Source organism: Epargyreus clarus, unplaced genomic scaffold, assembly GCF_041222505.1.
Source record: "Epargyreus clarus isolate Ecla_fem2 unplaced genomic scaffold, WU_Ecla_fem_2.2 ptg000031l, whole genome shotgun sequence".
NCBI lineage: Eukaryota > Metazoa > Arthropoda > Insecta > Lepidoptera > Hesperiidae > Epargyreus > Epargyreus clarus.
The window spans coordinates 6,816,017-6,842,876 of record NW_027332236.1 but is presented as its reverse complement, the minus strand read 5'-3'; the positions used below and the strand labels follow the sequence as shown (position 1 = coordinate 6,842,876).

Below are 26,860 nucleotides of genomic sequence, written 5' to 3'. Positions count from 1 at the left end.
CCATCAATGGACTACAAGCTTGTTTACTACAATCTTAGAAAAAAGTATTATCATGTTTAAAACTTTTTCAAAATACTTATAAAACTAATATAATAGTGAAACCAAGGTAGCTTAGTAGTTATTAGTTTATTGTTTGTTAGTCGGATTTTCATTTCGTTGACTTTATAAATGTATGCAAATCAAAATTAAAACCGTTAAATGTGAATTGAGGCGTCTATGAAGTCAAAAAAATATCAGCCTATCCTGAAAGACATATTGAGTGAATTGATGACAATAAATGTGTAAAGTTCAATGCTTTTCAAGTCTAACAATTCAATTTCGTCTAATTCTGAGTCGTAGAAGCTAGGGTTAGGATTTGTCAATGTTAAAAATGTCTTCATTGTATGTGTTTTGTCATGCATATGTTTTATATTATCGGGGAAGAAGAATCAAGTTGAGATCTAGTATGGGCCAATTCTTACTATTGTAAAGAAAAATATTTTTAGAGAAATCTATTTTAATATTTTTTGCATTTTTGCATATGTTTTGCAAAGTTGGGTAGATCAAAATTTAGATGGATAGAAACATATGCAAGGTAAAAAGTCAGTCGAATGATGGATAGATACTAATGACAATTTTGATATAAATTAATTGAAAAATATGACTCTTTTCCCCGATGATATGACTTCTCTGTGCTACTATGATTTTTAAAAGGTCATTCATAGAATTAATATTTTCCCTAATATAAAGAAAAAAGCCATTGATATCTTCTGAGCTTACCTTGATTTCTTGTGTGTACAATTCTCTTTTTAATTTTGAATTTGATTCTGAGTCGTCAGAAATTTAATACATATTACATATTGATTTTGTGTTTGTGTGTTTGCGTATCAATGGCACCCATACACAATCTTAAGAAAGTTATCATTATAGTTCGTGTTAGTCTAATTTTTAATGGCAAGTTTAATTAAAACGTGTATGTTATTTCTATTCTATGAATGGCCTAGCTGTTTTTTATCAACACTACCTTAGATAACTAGGAACTACTTATTTCTTTAAGTGTAGTTAACTCTGTACCTACTAGGTGTGTTAAATTAATAAACTCCACTTGTACAACTAATGACATCTGACCGTTAAACAGGAGCTGATAAAAAGGTAAATATAACTTAATAATACGATAATGCATTATCAGTAATTTTTATACGAGAATAATAATAATTCACTCGGTTACGCTGGATACACGGATACTCAAAATGGCATTTATATTCGTTAATAAGTCTTAAGATCTAGGCTCTAGGTATCATTTCAATTCTAGGTAGGTAATGCTCACAAGCACAATTTATTTTTAGTTGCTTCTTAAATGAAATGACGAATTTTTCCTTACACCTCTTTTTCAAAATCTTGAATAATCCAATAAATAAATGTTTTTCCCGATTTCACTATTTTCAAAGATATATTTTTTTAATTCGACATCCAAAATTATATCTGGGATAAAAAATCATCACGTTCATTCTCATAGCGCAGTCATTCGGTCTTTATTTCTATAACAATCGTTTCATTGCAATGAGAAACAAACTCCTATTTTTTTCCTAGGAAAAATATTTTTAATTTTTAATATATTAACTTCGAAACATAATTGATTGATTTTTTTCAATAAGGCTTTTAAATTAATTAACGAGCATTTGTCATTTTTTCAGTGTTAAAGATTTGTTTATGAAAATTCACAATCAGTGTGTATTAAAAATATTGAAATGAATGACAGATGCGTACAAAATGCCTATTGCATTACAAGTCAATAGATCGCCGATACAATTGGTTTGATTGCATACAATGAGCCTGAATAAGCCGTACCATTGAGAATGCTAGGAATTCAACTAAGATGCATGTGTGATATTGCATTACACGCTGATTAAAACGTGTAATGAATTTCAATTTCATGCATTACATTTCATTTCGCACATCATTACAGTTTATTTCTATTAAATGCTTTCAGTTTCTATCTATTGCTCTTATAGCAACTGTTTTTGTGCTGTTTTCGTGTTTCAAGGTACTTAGTGGAGTACCAAATATATGGAAATACTACTTAATTAATATTGATTACAGACTATTACAATGACCAATTATTACCAGGTTTAGTTCCATTAAATTTCATTAATAGGCATTTATTCATTCAATCATTCATTCATTCATTCCATTGTTAGACTAAAATAACATTATTCTTTGGAGTTCCGATATAACCATTATTATCAACGGATTATAAATTCGGCATAAAAATCAAATAGGTAAATGATTATGGTGAAAATAGATCAAATTTAGAATTTTATTAAAACAAAATGACGTTTCTTTCAATTTTTAATGGAAGAACGAATCTTATAGTGAAATGTTTCCAAATCTTTGTGACCAGTATTTGTCACATTTTAATCATATAAAAATATTTTATGAATTATCCCCTCCTTTTTTATTTTAACATTTTGTAACTTTTTTACTAACACAAATTGTGCTTGTGACAAATAATTCTTCGTGCCTTAAAATTTAATCTTCATTTCAGTTAAAGATTAGATTCACAAGATTTTACCATCAAAATTTAATTTTAAGTAGGTATTTTATGTAATTCGGTGTATTTCTATATTTTAACGTAATTCTAAAACTTCTATTGACATTGTTTGGATCTCGTTCAAAATTTTTATATACAAATTCTCTTAGGTTTTTAGCGGGTGGTGCTTAAGTGTAGGTCTTTTTTGTTGTTGGACAAAATGTAATCAGTCCAGTACCGACCCAATGATTAATTATTTCTAATTAATTGTAACAAACAATGCAACGTATTATATTGAGGTGATTGAAAATAGTTTTTTTTAGATATTTTTTGTAATGTAAGGTTTTAGAAAAATTTTGTCGGAAGTAGATTTTTTTTCAAAAATTAGATCTCATTGGGCAACTGATTGATAAAAGTTTGCCTTTACAAAGATCTCTCATTACTTTTGGATTATGGAAAAATAAATTGATGTTTTACAACGATTTAGTGTTAAGTGAAGCTCTGTACTGTATCTGGGTGATTTGTCAAAAAATAACTAACAATTTTATTCGTGTCTTTAAGATTTATGGAATAAATTTTCAACTCATATTTTATTTGTTGTTTTCTTCCCTTGACTTGTTTCTCGACTAAAAAATAAATGTGTACAATCAAATTGTACAATGTACATATTACGAGAGTTCGCGGCCTAGCCAAGAAAAGCAAAAAAATAATAAACCATGTCGAATTACAGGGGGTGACGGATTAAACAGGACCGGTTTACCGCGGGTCATATAATGTACCAATTTGCAATCATACTGCCTAAGACCTCCCAAACCCCTCCCCCCCTCCCCCTATACATATGTATGACAATGTGAATAATTTTTTCAAGATTTTTTCGCAAAAACATCACTTTTGTTATATTGCTCATTTTTTATTACTGCAAAGGTAAATATATATTTTTTAAAGGAAATAAAAGGCATATTCATTTGCGGACGTTCTCTCAGAACAGCCACTCTTTATTTATATAAACTTTAAATTATTTACACATTCTGTTCCTACTTTACATTAATATAATCGTCAACGTCTTTAAAATACAATCGAAAACAAAATATAACAGAAGTTACATACGTAATGTACAGTACAATAAGACAGCGGGAGAAATTATGGACTAGGGTATACCAATTACAAAAAATAATACTCCCAACCTTATAATCTTTACTTTTACAATAATTTTCCCTTAGGACAGTATTTCATAAATTTCGGCCTCAAAATTTTATATAAATATGTGTTAGTTAAAAACCGGCCGTAAATTTATTAAATACTCCAGTCTATAATATTGCTTTATCGATCCAAAATATACAAGAAATTAATTTAGTCCTGTAGTAACAGGGACCCAATTCCTTAATCGAAAAAACATTTCATGGCATTAAAATAAACCTACTTAAGGACTTGTTGTACCGTGAGCGAGTAGAGATATTTTATTTGTCAATGTCAGTATAGAAATGACAGATAACACGGAAGCGATGGGAACAGAAAACGTTAAATATGCATCTTTTATACACATTATGTTGAAGCGAAAAATCGTTTATCGCTGCTCGCTCGCGGTGACGAGTCGTTACGTTGAAACAATATACGATTTTTTTGTTTATATTTTTGTTTTTAAGTAAAAGTGTTAACACTAAGTTCTAATCAAAAATATTGTATATGTCTAGATTGCCGTGTTTCTAAAAATTCAGACTAAAATTAGTTAGTATCACGCACACAAACATCGTACGTACGTGTGCGTTAGTGTACGTACATGTGTATTTGTAAGTCAATTCAAAGTTGATTTTTTTTTTGTTTTTCGCTATAAGCTATCTAGACATACATAATATCTTTGGTTCTAATGTACAAAGATGTGCACAACATCGAGGTGTCAGTCTATAATAGGATTGGATGGATTTTTTTGAAAACAACATACGAAGCCGGCGATATATCACAATCGGTAATATGCATGTATGTAAAGAATCATTTGCTCAGGTTTATTTTTCACTTTTAAATTACTTTGAATGTTTGAATAATTTGTTGTTTAATCGGAAGGTGGTAGAACCCTTCGTGGTTCAACTCCACCACTACTCACACCTATTTCTGCTGCCAATAACACTGAAGGGCCACATTAAGGGAGAAATACTTATCAGAGGTATTCAACTTAGTCCTCAAGGGTAGCAACCGATCTATAGCCAACCTCAGGTAGGAATCTAGTCTTATCGGGGGTTGATTACAAATGTCCATGGACGGCATTAGACACTTACCATCAGGTGGACTGCATGCTCCTTGCTACTAAAATATTAAAAAATATATAGTTGAGCACTGTAATGGTCATTGACCCCAACACTCTGATGAGATTTATAAACCATGCATATTACCTATTGAATACGACAGAAAACCTAAACAGTAACTTTATGTCAGAAAAAATTGTGCCATATCAAAATTTTCAATATTTCATTAAATCAGGGAATTTTTAGGAACGCTAGGGCATGACCGAGAGCATTTATACGTAATGTAATGTTCGGAATCAATTTCAAGCATTACAAAAGTGCCGAATATCGTATTAATGATTGTTGAAATGATTGTTGATTGATTGAAAAAAATCTATAGACCATGATATTTGATTTAACACATTACTGGCCTATGTGATGTATGTATTACAAGAAATGCGAAATGTAATATTCGGCACAATTTCACTACTGTAATATCCAAAATTTTAACGTTACAAGTTCTTGAATTATAAAACTCTTCTTTACATCCAGTACTCGTATTTAAATAGTATAAAGTTTAAAGTTGTAATATTACATGTATGCGTTACTATGTAATATTCTGTAACATACTGACGTACATAATGTTACATATTGACGTACTGTAATGCTTCCCAAACTTAAAACACGCACAAATGCTCCCAGTTATTGCTATAAAAGTCACTGTTTAAGAACGCTAAAATCTACAAATTTACAGGTAAAATTCAGCGTACAAATTATGGCAGTGTTCAGAAATCGTTTGTTAATAGAATAAAAAACTTAATCTAAAGCATATAAATGAAACATCACAGATCTTTACGCCTACAATAAAAGGAAACGCTATACTCAAAAAATGCCATGATTCGAACAAAAGTCTGACAGTAGAAATAGTAAGGTCACACTGGAAGTAAGTTAACGAAGATACGATATATGTCTAGAACGGATTTCGGAAACCAAAAAAGTCTAACTTTAGTCTTTTTATCTGTAGGTATAGGTTCACTCACACAGACACATTAAAATGTACATACACTACACTACATCTGTCACGGATGGCAATTGACATAAAAATGTAAAAAATCAATTCTAATTTCAATTTTATTTTTTCCAGTTAATCAAAAAAAAACTATTATATTTTATTTTTCGTCATGTCGTATCTAGACATATACAATATCTTTGGTCCAAGTCTATTACTAAGCTAGACAAGTATGTACAAAACGGTATAACCACCGTAAATAAAAAGTGGTCGCGACACTGAAACTTGAGCCGTTATATTTAAATAGGATCACAGTGGAAAAAGTGATTTAAGTTTACGTTTACATCTAATCGTCTATAAATATAATATATGTTACTTTAAAGTCCACATTATGGCAAGTTTCTACGTAAACGCTATCACTTAATCGTGACACTAAATCTTCTATGTCTACGCCCATAGAAAAATTCATTCACTATACTGTACACAATCTCATTCCAAGAAGTCACTAACACTCAAAGAATCGACGCATCTTCATACTATTCATTAATTAAATCCTCGATTTAGAAAGTCAGATGCTCAGAAACTGGGCTGCGATACAGTCCTTGGGTTGCCGGCTTGCGGTTGGTAGACATCGTATGAATTGTGAGGCTCCAAGTGGCAAACCACGTTGTTCTCGCCGTTGAGAACCGCTGCCAAAGCCCTCATGTTGTTCTCCTGAGGCTGGTGGTACGGATGCATCAGGCGACCGCTCTCGTAGTGCCTCGGATCGTACGCCCGTTCCAATGTATCCCATTTGCCGTATTTCCCATAATGCTCCTGTTCGTGATGATGCCGGTCCCCCGGACTGTAGGAGATCAGCGGGCGATGGTCGCCAAAGAACTTGGAGCTCGTCGAACCGTGGTGTCCGGGATTTTGCCGGCAGTTATCCGGTCCGGAATTGTCGTCAGACATATCCGACATTAACGTCTCGTTCCTCTCGATTTCCTCGTAAACCGGATCGTCCTGTATCACCCTGAACTCCTGTTCGGAGCCGCGCCTGTAAATCCTGCCTTGTTGCGAAGCGATTTCGGAGTACGTGTGATTAATATTCTGGCTTCCGTGATGATGGTGGTGCTTACGACGGTTCTCGTCCTTGTAATGCTTTCTGAAGATCATCTCCTGGCTCCCTGGCGAATGCTGGGACATAAAAACGTGCGGGTTCCTGAAGTCGTGGTTGTAGCTTCTGGTCGTTTGGTATCCTTGGTGATGGAGCGGGCTCTCTTCATCCTTGATCATGTGCCGAGGGGAGCCGGGCGCAAGTGGAGCGTCACACTCGTTGTACGGAATGTGATTCTGCTGAATCATTTGACGGGAAAGCGTGTCGTGGTGGGGCAAAGTCGCCGTGTTCGTGGAGTGGTGTTTAGAAGAAGTGTTCTGTAAAAAGCATACATTTAGATGGATTAAAGTATTACGGAGTTCTCTAATAGAACAAATGGAGTTCCAAAACTAGACCTTGAGTTGATTAAAGGCTAATTGGACGACAGCTCAATTCGTGTCATTTCTAAATTAGACGATGAAATAGTATCTTAGGTTACACGCGTTGATATTAGTGAAGCAATTAGGCCATGTCAAGATAATTAAAGTCTACTTGGTTAATAAAAAGTATCGTTTCTAGAATTTCACACGCCTTTGTCTTGTCTTTATTAAATTACTAATTAATTTTAGGATGCTTATTAAAACATTTTGTGCAGTTATCTAACATCAAAACATCACAAGTGATTTTTAGGTACTTTGTTTAAGTAAATGAATATTATTGTGAGATCCAATAGTTATGTTAGCATAGAATTATGACATTTTTGAAGAAGTGCATTAGTTATTTTGTGCTTATTTTGTTAGAATACGTAACATCCGTTAGATCGATTTCACTTCATTTAATAAAGTTATTTCTCATTTATACTTTATGATTGTTGTAAAATTATATAGTCCTTTATAAGAATTATTAAGAATTATAAAAAAGGTTTTTTTGGTTCGGTACATTTAATGATCATAACGACTAGTATATAATATAATGACGAGTCTCTACATTGATCTTAATTTAAACTAATCAATAAAATAAACTAATCTACATAGTTTATTTTAATAACTTTTAGTAAACAATCAGTAAAAAACTTTGTACTCAAAAGGATAGTCCTTCGAAACGAAAGAATTACTAGAAAGAAGAAGAAGTACTATTAATAAATACAATTCTTCAAGAAAGTAAGTATTCTATTAGTAGTGTCAGTTAAGACTGATATTACAAAAGCTAAGGATCTAACATAATAAAAGGTCCTTCGAGCCGGACGTAAAATTACATGGCTAAATAAATGTGAAATCTTTTCTTAGCTGCTTTATACATATTTTATAAAAATATATTACTTATTTAGTCATCTAGAAATCGACACAAAGTATACCAATCAAAATCAAATTGTATGAAAAACTAAATGAACTAAATCGATCGCACGGATCATGATTCTGTATGACGTATGGAGACAGAAGGAGGTGGGATGGGCTACTGTGCTGGATGACGTCATGCAATGCTAACATGCAGTTATGGCTCGCTATAGTAAGATCTCAAGTTATCCGCCACCTGGAAATTTAGTTTAAAATTAAAAATCAATAGTAAATACGAAAGAAATTGATGCTATAAAAGAAATAAAGTCATCAGAAAAAAGAAAATAAGAAATGTATGTGATAAATAAGAAAGTAATATAAATACATATATTTTATTAAAGTTTGTCTCTCTTGACATAAGTGGGTTTTTTAACAACCCCTTTCTTTTGTATCTTCATCCGTGTCTTGAGTACTTTTATATTAATTCTATACCCCATCCTTTAAGAAAAAGTAGCTTCCAGTACTCTCAACGGGAAGCACAAGTGGTGTATATTGTACTCTTCTCAGGAAAAACGCATCAAATTCAGCTCAGCCCGAACAGGCTGAATTTATGAAATAGATTCTTATCAGTACGACATACAAAATATATTATTTTGACTAATACAATAAAAATCAAACAATCTATGTTTTGTTGTCAAAACACATAATGTTAGGCCAAAATGTATGAATCCAGGGCCTTGTAGCAACCATCAATTTAAAAAAAAAACAAACAAAACCGCTGGCGAACATGGAGATCTTACTACCGCATCTAATGAACTAACACAGCCCTCCCCTCACCTTCCAGTTGCCCATCGTGTTCGCCATTAACGTCCACTCGTTTCCGCCGACCGACGCCGCCATCTTGTTCGAATAACAAGATGGCGACCGCGACCGGATGTTCTGGTAATCGTTCGGCACTTCGATATTGTTTCTGTAGCTATGCATCGATGCGATGCTGTGTGTGTGGGATGAGCTATGGGGTATTTGCGGTGGCTGGCGGGTTCTAGCTTCCTCGTTCGCAACGTATATGGGGGCGGTGGGGCGCACGTTCCACCTTGACGCCTCGGGGTGTAAGTTGTAGCTCTGTTCGTGTTAGAAAGATCCATGTTACCAAAGTAATGTGTATGTCTAGATTTGACGCGAAAAATAATGATATTCGTGTGTGTACTAATCGATTTTTTACTAAAAATAAAATCGATTTTAAATCGTATCGAGTTTGTATACTTTATGATTGACAATCTAGACATACATAATAATTTGTATTATACATACTTACATACATACTATTACTACATAAAGACCCTATAACCGTTTGAGAATCACTAACAAAAGATGATAAAAGAATCAAGCTACGTTCATACGCATTGATTTACTAGAGATAGGATTTATTTCCAAACGTGCTATCGACTAAAATGGATTCATATTATTTTAATAATAAAATCAAAATTAGTATTAAAATAATCAAATCCATATTGGATGCAAATTATTTAAACCACCACACCACTAATAATGTTATCGGAAATGTTTCAGTTAGTAAATATCGAAGCGTTAGTTTTGTTAAGACACAAGAAAGGAAAATAAAAGAAAAACAAAAAACTTACCGTAAAAACACATGACGTCACAAAAAATTAAATCCGTGGAAACTTATTATATGTTAGTGACGCAACACAAACTTAAGACACAGTCGATTGAGCTGTCTTTAACCAATTAGTTACAACGGGAAGCCCAAGTGGTGTTTTGGTGGTAATTGCTATTCGAAATTACAATTTGGATCAAATCCTATCTCTATAACAATGCGTACGAACCTTGTTGGACGTTCTGCCTATATCCTGGCGGGTATCTGCCGCTACCGGCGTTGATAGGGTTCCGTAGGTGTGACATGGGTGCCGGCGGTTCTCTATCGGGCATGTTGTGGGGGAAATTTGCCCCTGTCGCGTTGAGGGTAGGACCGAAATTGGTCGAAGGTCCGAAATTCTGATTCTCTTGGGAATTCCGCCTATTCCGATGCGAATGGTAGTTGTGAGCGGCAGCGGCCGCGGCTAACGACGCGACAGAGGCGTTGTTGATCACGTTGTTATTGTTGTGATTGTTGTTGTTGACGACAACGTTTAGATTGTTGATGACTAAATTGTTTGTCGTTGACGCCGACACCGACGTACTGGCTGAGCTCTGTTCGAACGAATAAAGATGTTCTTTATTTGTCTCAAATAACTTACTCATGCACAATGTTAGGCTGTACATGAAATACGTACACAAAAGGGGTATTGGGGTGGGAGAGAATTAGGAGTGGAAAGAAGATGAAACAGGAGGGGGAGGAGACTCATTCCAACTGTTCAATGTAAATACTGAATTTGATAAACATTGAACCATTTGCATTAAAAAAGCGTGGAATATGGTGCAGGCCTTCCTCAGTTGTTGGAAAAGATTCATTCCCAGCAGTTAATATAAAAAAACGATTGCAAGGCTAGTAATTTTAACAGCTTTTTCAAGTATTCATGAGAATCATGAAAAATTTAACATAACGAGATTAAGATTTATTAAATAGAAATTTTGTATATAATTCTTTAAAAGTTTACTACGAGGAATACACTACTTTTCGGATCTAATAATAAATAAAAGGGGTAAGGTTAAGGAATAAAAATATTGTAACAGGGATATATATAGACGAAAATATAAAAGGGAAAATAAAAAATAAAAATTATATTAAATTTTACGACACGTATTTCAAGTATAGCCTTTTATTACCTACATAATTATAGTACTGTATAATACTGCATAAATGCGAGTAAATATGGGATGTATACCAGTATTGTAATATGGGAACTATCAGCCACCAGGATTCTCATGCAATATGTGGAATATACCAAGCTTTTTTATAATTATAGTCCGATTCATAATTAGGTGTCCAAAATATAAACAAAGGTGTTGACCTATCAAGAAAATATGTTTCAAATGGTAGTTTCTGATTTTTGACAATATTAAATTAATTCAACAATAATAAAATAATAATCTAAATAAACTAAAATCAATTCACATTTTGCAATATCCATATTAACTAAATTTTATTAAATACAGTAATAATAATACAAAACAAGATTTATGATAGAAAATTAAATTGAGATAATGGTAACACAATCGGGATCCAAAACATATTTTGTGCCGCCATTTTTAGGTTTCGTAATTGATATTATTCATTTTTGTGATCGTGGTCGAACTCGAATGTTTTCTAGTGTTCATAGCGCGTTTTTTTTTAATTGTGTGCAGTTATTAAATTTTTGTTTTTGTTGAGTTTGTGAAAGTTTTCGTTTCTTGTTAATTTGTTATAGTTTGCAATACCTGTATTCGTATTTTGACGGTGACATTTCTTTGTTTACATTTTGGACACCTAAGTATGAATCAGACTATAAATGCGTTGAATTTGGGTTCATTTTTAAATGTACAATGTATATTTTACTCTTTTGGGCATATGTTACAAATACAATAAATACATGACATATTTTTATTGCTTAATAAGTTTGAAATTAATATACCATATACCTTGTTAAAGCATGAACATATTTTTTGAAAACTTATTTATCTAATGTTTTTGTTAAGAATGGTTTAAATAATATTCATACATATATTTTAGTTGAACTAAGATATACCAGACAGAATAAAAATTATGTCTTAAATTTTGACATTATTTCAACCCAATTCATCAATCTTATTTCACCTTCCGTACCCATCCATACAAATGACTCTGTTACCCTTCTCCTTTTTATCACCATCCTTCACATACTCTCTTTCCTATATCTCCTGTTTGTTTCATCCTCTCCTATTCTATTCGTAATCATCCCTTACCGTGACATCCCGTGGCTCAGCAAAATTCTTTATTTTCCTCACATAAACCTTACTTGCAATCTAAGGTAAAATTTCGCAGCCTTTTCAAAGCAGATCACAACTGACTACCCCTGAGGGTACTGTACCAAGTTATATGTGAGTTACCGCACCCATATTCCTCCATTATAGATCTTACCGTGACATCGCGTAACTCAGCGACATCCCCAGCATCTCCTTGATACCGCCTGGAGCGCACGCAGCCCTGTCTGGTGTCCACGTGGTTGGAGGAGGCGGTGACGGCGTGCGGCGGCGGCTAATGAAATTCCCTAACACTACTCGTACCTATCCTTTCATCATCATTTACTGTCAATAATGACAAATCTTTTACAACCACCAAAATTGCTTTTCCTATTCTTTCATCACATTCCATCACTAATTCCGTCAGATTTATTAATACCTTCCACATCTATTTCGGCTAAATATACTTTTTCAGCAATTTTCTTGTTCTACTTTTATTCCAGTTATCAATCTTAACTTTCCTTTTGGATTTTTATATCCTCCTATACTATTTTTGTTATTTCAACTCAATCCATCAATCTTATTTCACCTTCCACAACTATACGAATTATCGTTTTAATTAATCCATATTTTACTGAAGTACGATCGAAATTTGACAGTTGCTGTCAAATTTCGAGTTTTGACAAGTAAGATACTGGATAGATTGATTATTAATGATTGTCGCAGGTCTATCTATCTTACCGTAACATCCCGCGGCTCGGCGACATCCCCAGCGTCCCCCTGGTAGCGTCGGGAGCGCACGGAGCCCTGGCGCGCGTCTGCGTGGTTGGAGGAGGCGGTGACGGCGTGCGGCGGCGGCGCGCCGGCCAGCTGCAGGCAGCACGACAGCCACGGGTGTCGCCGGCCGAGCCGGGCGCACTCCTTCTGGAACTACAAGGCATAACCGCAGTGTTAGGCGCTGCTGTGTTCCGGTTTGAAGGGTGCGGTAAGGGAGACAGACTTTTCCGAGGCGTTCCAGCTTAGTCCTCAGGGGTAGCGGCGCATCTGTGGCCGACCTCAGGTAGGAATATCTAATCCTATCTGGGGTTGATTACAGATGTTCATGGGCGGCAGTAGCCACTTACCATCAGGTGGACTGCATGCTCGTCTGCTACTCTTATATTATAAAAAAAAAACTACAAGGTTGGATTAGAGGTGTGTGATGTAAATGATGTGTAGTTGTAGCGATAATTATCATTATTGAACCACCTTCAATTTATTTCAGCTCATCCTCAAGGTTAACTTACAGAAAATGCTATTTAGCATTAAGTCCTTTGTTTTAATCAATAAAGTAAAAAAAAATCTAATATTATCTGGAGTTGATTATAGATATCCGTGAGCGGTAATAATTACTAACTATCAGGTATAGAGAATACTCACTTGCTATGTTATAAAAAAGGGTGCTAAGTTCTTAATTAAATTGAAAGTAAAAATCAGTTATTTATCGGGGTGTATGTGTGTCGGCACTATGGATGTGTGCGTGGGATTATTTGAAGTGTTGTTACGAAATGATGTCTCATAAAACTCTATATTAATCAAAAGTTAAAATCCTTGAACATGGTAGAAAGTCATTGTACTTATTTCGAAAATAGACCAGGATCTCGCAATATTACGTCACTTAAGATAACAATAATTATAAATGTATCAAATCTGTTGCAGTTACCTTCACTATGCGTTCGAACTCAATCCTTATTAGAAGCAACGCACCCAAAACTAAGATAACACATCAATCTTATCTTAGCCAATGTATAGACACATGATCTTTATTGACCACTGACCATTTATAAAGATCTAATGCAAGTCATTTACAATTTCAGTAAAAAAAAACACAATACTTTCAAATGACTCAACAGGCTATTGACAAAATTAAAGACATAAACTTACAATCTCATTCTGCAGACAATGAAAGACGAAAATGAACAGCCCTTGCAGTGAGTTGAGGATAGTGAAGGCGTAGGCCACGCCCACCGTCTGCTCGTTAAGGTAGAGCAGTCCGAAAGTCCAGGTCAAACCCAGTAAGACTGCTAGCACGATGGAGCTGTTTAACCATACCCTGGAAGCAGAAGTATATTACCATTAAACGATAGGATTTGAAACTAGACAAATTTTCTTAGCTTTATTGAGTTGTGGTTAGGTTAGGTTACGTTTTGAAACTATTCATAATTGGCTACTTCAGGATGATAAAAATGTAAACACCGTTAGAGATTTTTCTACGATTTGCTTATACATAATAGTAAAACAATAATATAAATAAAACATGAAAAAAATATATTTTAAATATCTCTTACGATTTGCCGTTCGTAAGTTGTTGCCGTTGGACAAAATCAAAACCTTGACCGATAAAAAATGTTTAAAGGGTTCAGTAGTTTTTTGAATTAAATTTTTTAGTCTTTTGTTGACCTTAATAAAAGAAGGTTATAAGTGAAACAAAATAGAAAATGAGGAAGTGGTTGAATGGAGAGAGGAATGGATATTTAGAACAAGTGCAGAGTATAAGAGAGAAAAATACTGTACCTGATTTTGTAAAGCTTGGAGTTTTCCTTAGCCTTGACGGAGACTGTCGAATGATGGCACATCATGTAAATTACCATGGCCAAGCAAATCCAGTTAGCCTGAAAATAGAAAAAAAATATGCGTTTTACATCACCTTACAAATAGCCCGTCTGAAGGAATGCGATTAGAAAATCATAATCACATACGAGTACGTACGTTTAATTGATTGGCGATTTGATATGCTAAGTAAAAACAGTTTTCTAACTATGCTTCTAGTAACAAAAGCATGATCCTAGACACATTTGAAAATTATTCATAATTTTGGACTCCTTATCTAACTAACTAGACGTTTCTAGCTCTGAAGTGCAAAACGGTTAAAGGTCTCTTATGCACTGCACAGTGCACAAGCCATTTTTATACGTGGCAAATTTCTTGAAGCAAATGAAAATTTCAACTCACCACAAGCACAAATCCAACGGGCCCCACGAAGCTCATGATGAACATCCTATCCGTGGATAGCCAGCAGTGCTGACTGGTGCCGTAACCCCCAGGGTAGGCTGCGGCGGAGGCTAACACCACTAACGCTGGGGCAAGGTATGCCCCAACACAGTACCAGCGGGCTCTGGGGCGTTCTGGCTCGAAGACCTCGACTAACATTGCGTATAGGTGGAAACCTGGAATGATAAAAAAATTAGGTTAGTTAGGTAGTCATTTAGCCAAGTTGGTTAGGTTATATATTAGTTAGGCTTATAGGTGCAACCGATTGCCCAAATAGGATATCTTAGGGTATCTATGTCTATAATGTACAAAAATACAACCTTGAACAAAATGTTACATACAATTTCAATCTCCATAGACTTTCTTATGTGTCCATACACATAAGAAAGTGCTAATTAAATGATTCCAAACTTTTTATGCTCGAAGTACTTCACAACAGAAAAATACTTCAGACGGAAATAATAGCATCAAAACCCACTAAGATTTCGGGCATAATGAATTGGCATTAAAACTGGGACGTTTTTATGATGTCCTGATATAATGTTGAAAATTCTATAGGCACTTCTCATAATTATATTTTTAGCTTTACCTTCAAGGAACATCCAAGCGAAAGCCGCCAAGAACAAATAATGCAGCAGTCCAGCGATGATTCCACACAGTATCCTGTCTTGAGTCTGGTTGATACCCAACATGAATACCACTTCCGCGATGAATAAACAAGCGCACAGGTTCTTGTGGATTAGGACGCGGTCAGACTGGAAAACGAAAGGAAAAATAATGTTAAATTGATAATTCTTGAGATACATAAGCGTGATGAAGTAATTCCAATTTAAATTGTAAAGGTGAGACGTAACAATTAATGTTTGGTACAGCGGACAAAAAGGAAAAAAACTAATTTAATTCAAAATTACCTCCCAGTATTTACTTTTCATGTAATTGAGTTACAAAAATTAACAAAATAAAAAGAGAAAGGAAAAAAGACAAAAATCATATTAAAATGAATGATATAAATAATGTAAATGAATACGTTACTTAGCCAATAATAAATAATAAACAAAGGAAATTGTAAAAAAAATACATAATAAACAAGAAACCAACAAGTGAAAAGACAAACAATTAAACAATGGAATTAATCGATACAGAAAAAGAAAGAAATACAATGAAAAATCAAGAAAAACACAAAGTTAGAAAGAGGAGATATCAAACTCACCTTCATATTCCTAAAGCACTGGAACACGATGATAGCGGCCAGTAGCGCAACAGCAGATATAGCGCAGCCAATGAAGGTTAGCAAACTGAGCGCCATCTCGTGTGTAGCGCTAACGTTGATACCGTGGACGTCCATGAGGATCGCGAAGTTGGTGAGGTGGGAACAAGCGCACTCTGTGTGGGTGAGGTTAGACCACTCCACTTGACAACCCTCGGGGGACCAGCCACTGGAAATAATGAACAAATTTATTTATTTATTTATTGCACCTCTATAAAAATAAAAAGTTACAAAAGGGCAAATGGCATTCTCTGCCAGTCAACCCTGGGAGGCTGGTTTATAAGTTCTTTTACGCACGAATATTTCATTGATATTTTTAACTTTAAATGAACTTACAGATAATCCACGAAATCTAAAAGCAACATTCGTACGCACGAAATTCGTTGGTATTTTCAGTAAACGGTAAGAAACCGTGAAGTAGAAGAAAGTACTTTTTTAAAGTACTTCAAAGTTGGGTATGAATTCTAAGATGAACTAAATCAATAAATGAAAAGAAATTTTAAAATATAACAGAGAGAATTTTAAATAACATAATTTTAAAAACAGTTTTAATACAGTAGATTATACTTCTATTCAGAGGTATTATTTTAATATGTTGTCCAAATTACCAGTGACTTTTAAGAGTTAAGTTTTATCGAAAAAATATGGAATTTCATGGTTGAATACCGCACATATTTGGTAAAAGAAATAAAAAAATGATGTCAATAATTCGAAAAATGCTTTCTTGATATCACGATCCACTGGTCTGACGTCTACCTTGAACTGTTTAGCATTGTCTAAATTATTACAATATATGGTAATGTTACTCAAACTTATTGTATATTTTATTGTATATTGTACATATCAACTTACTGCAAAGTGTAATCCCAGAAGACACAAGCTGGATTCGTGACGTTTTCGGTCTTTAAGTGCTTCATTGTCAATCGTACCATCTGCGATAGTTGGATGTGACGGCCATTGCCTAGACTAGCTGATATCACCTGAAAGACGAAATTAAGAACTTAGTAACAAATGACGTAAGAATATTCGCAATTTTCTATCCCGTTCTATCTACTTTTTCGGTTGTGACGTGAAGACAATAGAAAAGATTTAAAAAAGTGTATGCAGAAAATATTGGAATATAAAGCCTTTGAGATAAACCGTGCAATAATAAAATTAATAAATGGATATTAGTATTATTAAAGACATATTCTCTCATAGAAATGATTAACAGAATGCTCTGAATAACAGAGCCAGAGCGTTTGTACTCTTAGATTAGTTGAAAATCATATAAATGCGATTTTTAAGCGACTCAAACCGATCAAAAGCAAAATAGGAATCAATTGCTATTAGGAATTTGAGGCTTATGGATTAAGATGACAAAAACCTGCTTAAAACAAAGGCGTTTTCCAACGAAACAATAAGAAATTGAGAACGAGAAACAAAACTTACCTTGGAATTTAAAACCCTGCTAATATTCTTCTTCTCCCTTTCAGAGTTGATGCTAGTGGAGAAGGAAGCGGATGGGTCAGAGGCATAAGCTGAGAACTGTGGACTCTTGCCGAAGGTCGGTGGAAGGATCTGCTCCAGGCGGTCGAAAGCGAAGAACACGATGCGAACTAGGTCGTTCTGACGATTGTCTGAAATGAATGTAGGATATGAAGTGAGTTAATGAAGATGACTTAAATACTACAAACTAGTTTTGAAGGTGGTAGAACCCTTTGTGGTTCGACTCCGGCGGCACCACCGCCACACCTAATAACAGCAGTGTTATGCACTGCTGTGTTCTGGTTTGAATGGTGAGGTAAGGGAGACATATTTTTCCAAGGCTTAGTCCTCAGGGGTAGCGGCGCATCTGTGGCCGACCTCTGGTAGGAATATAATATTTTTTGGTATCTATTACTTGTGTCCATGGCCGACAGTAGCTACATACCATCATTCTTTCAGTATTATTACCAGTAGCCTATTTCTGCCCGTCTGCTGGGCATACATTCTCCCTCAGTGAAAAAAGATTTAGGCTAGTCTATCATGGCTAAGGGGATTTGTAGGTTTTATATAACTTTGATAACTTCTTTTACTAAATTGGGGGTTACAATTAACCTTGAAAAGAGTATTGCAAGTCACAGACTGACAAACATTTTTTCTATATATACATACCAAGTAAAGCTGCTTTGGGTATGGTGATTGTGTCCTCCGACGCCTTCCACTGCTCCTGAGCGATCATTGATGGAAATGTTTCATCTTCGACGTTTTTCACTTCCAAAACTCTTACGGACAGACCTGTAAATACAATGTTATATTTAGAATAAATGAATACAACGTTACATGTATTTAGATTAGAAGTAGTTATACGAAATGGTGAGAGGTAGAAATTGCTTGTGGCCATGTGGGTATGATCTTTCGACAACAATTAAGTTAAGAATACTAGGACATTATTGATGGGTTTATTAGGATATTTTTAGCGTTCTGTAGTTTCAGTACTCCGTTATATTATTATTATTACTAAGCCTCCGCTTTCTGTCCGTCTGTCACAGGGCTATATCTCTTGAACCGCAATAGACAGACGCTTGAAATTATTACAAACAAAAAGTAAAAATAAAAATCTTCAAAATAAATGGGGGTTGCCAGACAAAAAACCGCTATTTTAGGCCAAAAACCCATAAACTGATTAGGTACTTCTACGTTTAAATACATCATGGGGTTCTATTATTATCCAAATTAACTTAAAATTCTAAATTTAAATTGTTATATTCTGTCATTTTCATACATTTTTCTAGTACGAGTTCTTGTAGTTGTAAATGATACTTACAAATATTCTTCACAATTTGTAGTATAGTCTTCTCTTTGGTTACAGCATCTGCTAGAAGGAATGCGTTTTCTTCCAATTGTGTCAATAATGCGCTGGCCACTCTGTTCTGAGCGTCCGTGCTAAGGTCCGACCAGGAGGCACGCTGACCTTCTTCTAGAAGATTGGATCCTGAAAAAGATTAAAGGATAAAGTGATATTCACTTAGATATTGATGGTTCCATCAACAATTCATTTTAGGTCTCGCTTTCTAAAGATACTTTTTAAGATTTTTTTATAATATAGGAGTAGCAGACGAGCATGCAGTCCATCTGATGGTAAATGGCTACTGCCGCTCATTGATATCTGTCATCAACCTAGTTAAGATTAGATTCCTACCTGAGATTGCCCACAAATACTCCGCTACCCCTCAGGACTAAGCTAGTATGTTTTTTTTTTTTTTTTGTTTTTTTATTTATTTATTTATTTTTTTATAATATAGGAGTAGCAGACGAGCATGCAGTCCACCTGATGGTAAGTGGCTACTGCCGCCCATGGACATCTGTAATCAACCCCAGATAGGATTAAATATTCCTACCTGAGGTCGGCCACAGATGCGCTGCTACCCCTGAGGACTAAGCTGGAATGCCTCGGAAAAGTATGTCTCCCTTACCACACCCTTCAAAACGGAACACAAAATAGGTGTGGCGGTGGTGCCGCCGGAGTCGAACCACAAAGGGTTCTACCACCTTTAATGTCTTGGATAAGTATGTTCCTTACCACACACTTTAAGCCAGTACACAGCAGCACTTAACGCTGCCTACGCTTAACTTACGAATCGATTGTATGCTCGTCTGCTACTCTTAACATTACATCAGGTTGAGTTCATTCTCTTAGCTGCTTGCATAACATAACATTTTCACTTACCAGTCTTGATAACACCAAGAAGCATATCCGTGACGATGGCTTCCCGCTGTCTCGGGTCAGGGAAGGTCTGAACGGTCTGTGACATTCTTTGAGCCAACTTCTTCATGATGCTCGTTGTGGTCATCATGTCTCCGCCGTATAGAGTCTTGGAGGAAGTCACCTGGAAATTTTGATTAAATTGGACGCTTATACGTATAAAAATATATGTCTGATATAAAAACGCAAATATTAAAAACATCGGGTTTCAATTATGTATTTTTATTTTTTAATTATTTTTATTAACAAACAATAAAAGTTTCGTTTTAAAAAAATGATTTTATTAAGATTGTTTTTATTTTCTTATATATTACGAGTATATTTTATAACACATTAGTAGGATATTATGTTGTCCTATATTATCTGTATATATTTTGTTTCTATGCCCTGCAATTCAAAATATTTTTTTCGTTCTCTCTACTTCTCATGTAATACTTTCTCTTTTTTCTATCCTCCTTTGTTTCCTGTTTACTTAATAAGTAATATAATAGTACAACTTACCTGTGCTAAGTCATTGCTGATACTCAGTAGGGACTCCCCTTCTCTCACCCTGGCTTCCAGGCTGTTCAACCACACAGATCTACACTCGCTGAGGTCTGGAGTAGCTCCATGCCACTCTGGCATTGAATCCGCTGTGAATATGTTAAGAATTAGTTAAGATTTTCAGATATTTGTATCTACATTATGCCTTTAATTATGTTTTTAGAAATCAATCTTTATACCAAGAAGCAAGAATTAGTCCACAATACCAATTAAGTATATTCTTACATTTTATTATATAAGAAATTCATTGTATTCATAAAATTACTGCCTGGATTAAAAAGGTGGCGAAATCTTTTAAACGAAGCTTCATAGGCCTTGATTAAGATTCAAGAATCAACAACATGGAGATATCGTTAAATTAACATCAAATCAAATCATTTTTGTTCAGGAACATGGATACAATAATAAGGTTTGCTAACAACATGTTGCTCCTGCATTTTCCGGCCAAATATGGGCATACAATAAATTATAAAGAAGGACAGAGGGGTTCAATGACATTTAATGTTAATATTACAATTAAACTTAATTCTTAAAATGAATGATTTTATTTTGAGCCAATGAATAAATATTTCTAAATTAATATACATATAGTTCTCTCGTCTACTCTGTTATATTTACTTACTACATAAATACTTACAGTAACCCATTTCTCCGTTAGGCACGTGCATATTGCTTGATAATTGTGGATCGGACCCACTGGAGCTGCCTCGGTAGTCAATCACGTGCTCTGGTGAGTCACCATCACGACCTGAATATTATGTACAAATTTTGTCACAGGGAATAGAACTCCGAACAATTGATAGGACGATATTACGAGTATAACATTGCACCTTAGCCAATCGATATTTAATTATAATAGATTAAGATATGTTGTATGTCTATTATTAATAATCAATCCATCCAATTATCAAAGATCCATAGATAATTATGTCCATGTAGGAAGTAATTATTAAATATCGATCTTTGGTATACAAAACATGGGATAGATTGATTTTTAATAACGGGTCTTACAAAGTATGATATATTTTAACTTTAAATATGAACAGCGTTATCTATATTTACTTTACAGAAATAGGGTTAGGAGAAGCATCTTAAGTTATTAAACTTTTTGTAACAAAATTGTACATAAATATAGCGGTAGGTAGTAAAAACTAACATCTAAAAGTTAATATTGGATTTAAAAACTGATATGATAAGTCAAGAAAATATAATTTAGATTAAGCAGTGGGTTTAGAAAATAGACAAAGATTTTCGAAAATTAGTCCCCAATGCCAAGTACTCCTAAATCGCGAATATAATATTATATGATATGAGATAATATATTAAATATAATTTACCTTTAAGCAAAGCCTCAGAACCCAGCCTCCTAATCAGCTGTAGCTGCCTGTCATTAGGCTGATCTAAGCCAAGGTCATGATAGTTCTCTCCAGATTGCAGACCAGCGCCTCTCCTTCTTGGTCGTTCTTCTTCTATATGCTGGTGTGATGTCAAAGTACACCTAAAACACAAATAATGTTAAATCCAAAATTTTTGAAAAATAAGATTTTGGTTTTGAAAGAAAGAACAGTAGTTACAGAAATTGAATGATTGAACACAATACATACTGAAAGCTATTTTTAAAAATAAATCTGTAAGCATTTACGTTCTTGTATTCTTATTAAAATTATTTTTTCCATGTCTAGAAGTAGAAAATGGAAACATCCTTATAAAAGTTATAGGAAAATTTAATATGTATTTTTTAGGTTCTTAAGTCTGTATTGTCGTGATTTGACTAATGGCATTATTATGTTCAACTGAACAGTTCGCTATTTTAAATTTGAATAATCAATTTAATTGCACGCACGTATTTTATTTACACATTACTATTAATACATTATTTGCACGTATATTATATGCAGCGTACTAGGATCTTTTACAATATTCTAAGATCTCGCGGTCTTCTTAAGTCTGACTTTTATGGTCTACTAAAGACATTGACATTCCAATAATACTAATTACAGTATACTAAATTCTAAGGCAGTCTTAAAATTTCTAGCAATCTAGTCTTTTGTGGTCTACTCAAGTCAATATTTACAAAATTCTTCAGAAGACCATTAAAAAAAATATTGCCTACAGTTACCTATAATATACATCAGTCCACTTACTTCCATCTAGCAAGTCCAGTGGCTCCTCCAGGGCAAGGCTGGACAGCATAGGTACCAGCTAATGTCCAGTTCCAATGTAGACCACGAGCGTTCACTTGGGGACAGTAGGCTCGCCTACCCATGGTTGGCGTTGCACTTGTAGCTGGAGATAAAATAAGAGTATTTAATAAAAATATCCGCTTACATATAATATCACTGTATGATGTAGAAATCAAACTAAAAAGAACTAAAAAAAAATATTCAAAGGTATGTGAAGTCTAACAATTCGCACTTGACCAGAACTGTGGACTACGGCCTAATCCTTTTCATTCTGAGGGGTTGATGATGTAAGAATAATATCAACACTAAGAGTTAAGACGAATCATCTATTTACAATAAGAAACATATTAACAATAGTAAATATAAAAGTAGGTAAACATACAAATATAATAAGTGACAAAAATGATAAATTCTAAGTAATTAATATTTTAATTATCTTCTTACTAAACTAATGAATACCAGTCAGTCTCTGATGAAAGCAATAAAATAAGTAAAGGCAATATTAAATTTAATACAGATTGTATTTGATACAGATAAGAAAGCAATAGAATAGAGACGAGCTGAAATATATTATAATGATAGATATTCTTACAATAAGTCTTCTCAAAGTCATCATCCATGTCGGTTTCAACAGGTCTGTTTTCCTTTGGTGGTAAATGTATTGAAGGGGTCGCTTCCGAATCGTCATCTTTCGGCGGCCAATCTGTTACTGCGGCTGTAAAGATAAAATCAAATAGGGCGATGTTGAAGAAGATAAAAATGATTATTATCACGACATTCTTAACGAGGATAAATTTGAATAATTGTCACGAATCACAACCGTCAAGACATTAGTAAATTACTATTTCGCGCCAAAAATCCGTCTTTTTGAGTTTTTTTCTAACCCCTATTTAAGGACAGTTGGGTATTTTAGACGATATAATGACACCTTAAACGTCGATATTCATCAATCCCTTTGTTAGATCCGAGGGTATAAAGAAAAAAGAAACAAACATACAAGATACGAGCGAAAAACATAACCCTTCCATGGCAGTCAATTATATTTTTTATTTTACTCTTTTATACATTTTAAATTCTAAATCATTTTTTAAATTTTATTTTTGATTTTATAAAAAAAGGTCGTGGTTTCATTTCTCTAATCTTATGTAGCCATAGTTACGTCATTTTCTCTTTCGTCTTTCTTTTGTAATGTAATTATTTCTTGTAAAGAAGTTACCAACTCACCAACATCTACATCCTTATCCTTATGTGGTTTCTCATTCTTCGGAGCATCAGCTTCCACTGCCTTTGGTTCTTCTTTAACTTCTGGAACGTTCTCTCTTGGGTTCGGGGGTGGTTCCCTTTCAGATGATAAGTCAGGTTGTCTTGTTGTCGTTTTCTATAAGAGAAAGTATATTATTATTGCTATTATAGCAATATGTAATCAATAAAATACATTTTTAACAAATTCAGTGTTTTTACTATCCATCAATGATTTTATTCATATTCAGTAACGAACTTATTTTACCAATTCCCAAAATATATTGTAAGTTCAATTTCAATGCAAATGCCACCTAAGCTTATGATTGTTTCCTCTATAAGATTATAATGAATCTCATTACCACATTAACTGAACTATATATTCAGAAAAGTGCCACATTTTTTCGATTTCTAAAAAGCTAATCAACTTAAATGAGGCTTTGAGAAGAATTTATTTGTACTCCATCGTTCCATTTACGTCAATAAGCTGGATTTTAATAAGGCACTAATCTGAAGGCTTCAATTCGTATAATAAGATGTCTTTTAAGAAGGAAATCTGTAATCCGGATTATGACTTCCGAGTTCCATTATTTTTTTATTTCACATTTATCTTTTATATCTTCAGTAGCGGCATAATTAATAGTATTATTACCGTACCTTATTAGCTAACTAAGAGCATCATACTACTATAATTTACAATTTTAATTTAATCTTTTAACTTTAATGAAGTCGTTACCATTAGGTATTATTCCATTATCTGGTTTAATCAGACTACCGTTTATGGAGAATTTTCAAATATGGAGTCAGATATTTTTGATACTTTTTAACGACATTGACATAATTCCTAGAACTTAGATTCACTACTATATTACCACAATTCACATGACTCGTCGATCACTCGCATATAAAATCATTTTTAAACTATTTACTACTTTCATTATGAAAACATCAAAAAAAAAGTTAAAAGTACCTTAGTCCCAATATTCCCCAACTGTACTTCTGGTGGTAGAGTGATGTGTGGTCGGAACGTGGGTGGTGTGATGACCGTGGGTTTCTTCTTCTCCTGCTGGGTCTGTACTGGGCTCTTGGGGACTGGTGGGGCTGATGACCTCCAAACTGTGGGTTGGGATGTGATGAGCCACGGCGGTGACGGTCTGTTCGTCGTACTTGTTGTTGACGCTGTAAAGAATGAGTTAGGTTAGTTGAGGTTATGCTATCATAGTGAAGTTTTAACCATCTAAAATATCACCCCTCCATACTCAGTGTATGTCTTATAGGCGCTTTATGAATTTAATCTAAGTGGCAAACAACATAATTACTACATCTATTATTGCATTTAGAAAAAGTAACGCGAATTTTGTTGATACACAGTGTTTATTTAATTACGTTAATTTTAATGGCATATCCGAATATTGTATAAGTAAGTAAATATTCTGACAACGTACATAACTACACAAATTAACTCGGTTTTGTCAGATAACAATAAAAAAATATCAAAATTTGTTATTATGAAGTAGTAATCTGAAAAGTTACTTAGTTTTAATGTAGCACATTTAGTTTTAATTGAAAAGAAACTTTGGAAACTTGAGGTGAGGACACGACAGTTAAGGCCAAGTTTCGACAAGTAAAAACAAGATAAAACCAAATTGTTCCATAACATTGTTCAAACACAACTTTGTATATCATAATTATATACATTTTTGATAATAGGTATCAGTAAAGTTAGGCAAGGTAGGTCGCTGTCGGGACGAGTGCTATTAGCGTACCCATGGTAAGTGCATCTAGAGGAACACTGTAGGGTTTTAGATGGTAGGAGTCCGGCATACCTCTTCGCTGCCCTCGCGGCTGAGGCCATTCCATGAAGGGTTTTCTCACGAAAAAAGTACATGTAAGTAGGTATGTAAATTGAGTACACAAACAACTTACCGGGTACACACTGGTAATGTGCTTCAAGATATTTCAGTGTACTTGGACACGGATCGCCGAACATATTGGTGCTGGCCAGTATACTGCAATTCTGGTGCATACTGCATCTGTGGCACAAAAGAAATGATTTATTTTATCAAATTATTCTGTACCTTTACATTTGATAACTCTTTTCACCGTTTATTGGGCCCCTTATGTTATATAATGCCAATTTTGCATAGTGTGGGTGTCATAGACGCACACAATGACGCCTATATTAACCCCCTGAATATTAAATTAATAATTTAGACAGATATTTAAAGACCAAAACATAAACCAATTAATTTAAACACCAAATCCAACATTACACTAACCACACCACAAAATACTTTATGCTAGTAAAATGTCTGTACATTTTCTAGTATTCTTGAATTCAAATCTAAAGTTCAAAAGCAAGTTTAGTCGGATATTGGATTCTCGGTGATTGGATCAAAGGTCCTGGTTCCAAATACAGTCTGGACTTTGGAAAACTTCTGCATTGTTTATTTAGGTGTAAAAGGTCTTAAGGTGATAAGAGTGCAAAAAATATAGAAAAACAAGATTTTTAATTTTATATACTGATTTTAATGGTAGTACTGAATAAAATAATGTATTATTTTTAAACGAAAGTAAAATTATTTTAGTTAGGTATAAGACTTTATAAAGATGATTGACCTATCCTATGATAATACACAGTGTGTACTAAGAAAATAACCTCTTAAATAGCCTTATTGAGCCAGCATTACATTTAATATTCAGTTAGAGACTTCTTAGATATTTTTATAAAGATTTTTGTCAAGATTAGTTTCGTTGACCTTGTTCTTCAAAAGCACAAACTGTGTCGTAACATTGTTCTCAGAATACGAATATTATTAAAGTACATACACAAATATTCACGAAAATCACAAAAACCTACATGAAAATCGCTATAAATTTAATCCGACGTAGCGTGCGGCACTCGGGCGTTG

At 34.1% G+C, this 26,860-nt stretch overlaps 1 protein-coding gene across 3 annotated transcripts in view; it reads right to left on the bottom strand.

Moving 5' to 3' along the window:
* Positions 1-5,363: 5,363 nt before the first annotated feature.
* The window catches only part of Cirl (Calcium-independent receptor for alpha-latrotoxin), a 470,390-nt gene continuing 448,893 nt past the window's right edge, over positions 5,364-26,860 (bottom strand). The window contains exons 4-24 of one of the 3 annotated variants that reach the window (XM_073089923.1): positions 25,875-25,981; positions 24,919-25,127; positions 23,934-24,087; positions 23,302-23,424; positions 22,671-22,812; positions 21,864-22,024; positions 21,164-21,274; positions 20,485-20,615; positions 19,948-20,107; positions 19,045-19,212; positions 18,393-18,515; positions 17,688-17,875; positions 17,109-17,236; positions 16,200-16,425; positions 15,579-15,744; positions 14,951-15,165; positions 14,513-14,610; positions 13,883-14,051; positions 12,701-12,889; positions 8,921-9,205; positions 5,364-7,147 (exon numbers count right to left, since the gene is read on the bottom strand). In XM_073089923.1, coding sequence (XP_072946024.1) covers positions 6,311-7,147; positions 8,921-9,205; positions 12,701-12,889; positions 13,883-14,051; positions 14,513-14,610; positions 14,951-15,165; positions 15,579-15,744; positions 16,200-16,425; positions 17,109-17,236; positions 17,688-17,875; positions 18,393-18,515; positions 19,045-19,212; positions 19,948-20,107; positions 20,485-20,615; positions 21,164-21,274; positions 21,864-22,024; positions 22,671-22,812; positions 23,302-23,424; positions 23,934-24,087; positions 24,919-25,127; positions 25,875-25,981 — 4,090 coding nt within the window. In that variant the 3' untranslated portion in view covers positions 5,364-6,310. Of the gene's footprint in view, positions 7,148-8,920; positions 9,206-9,927; positions 10,292-12,700; positions 12,890-13,882; positions 14,052-14,512; positions 14,611-14,950; positions 15,166-15,578; positions 15,745-16,199; positions 16,426-17,108; positions 17,237-17,687; positions 17,876-18,392; positions 18,516-19,044; positions 19,213-19,947; positions 20,108-20,484; positions 20,616-21,163; positions 21,275-21,863; positions 22,025-22,670; positions 22,813-23,301; positions 23,425-23,933; positions 24,088-24,918; positions 25,128-25,874; positions 25,982-26,860 lie in introns of all 3 variants that reach the window. The other 2 variants (XM_073089925.1, XM_073089924.1) reach the window with 2 other exon arrangements.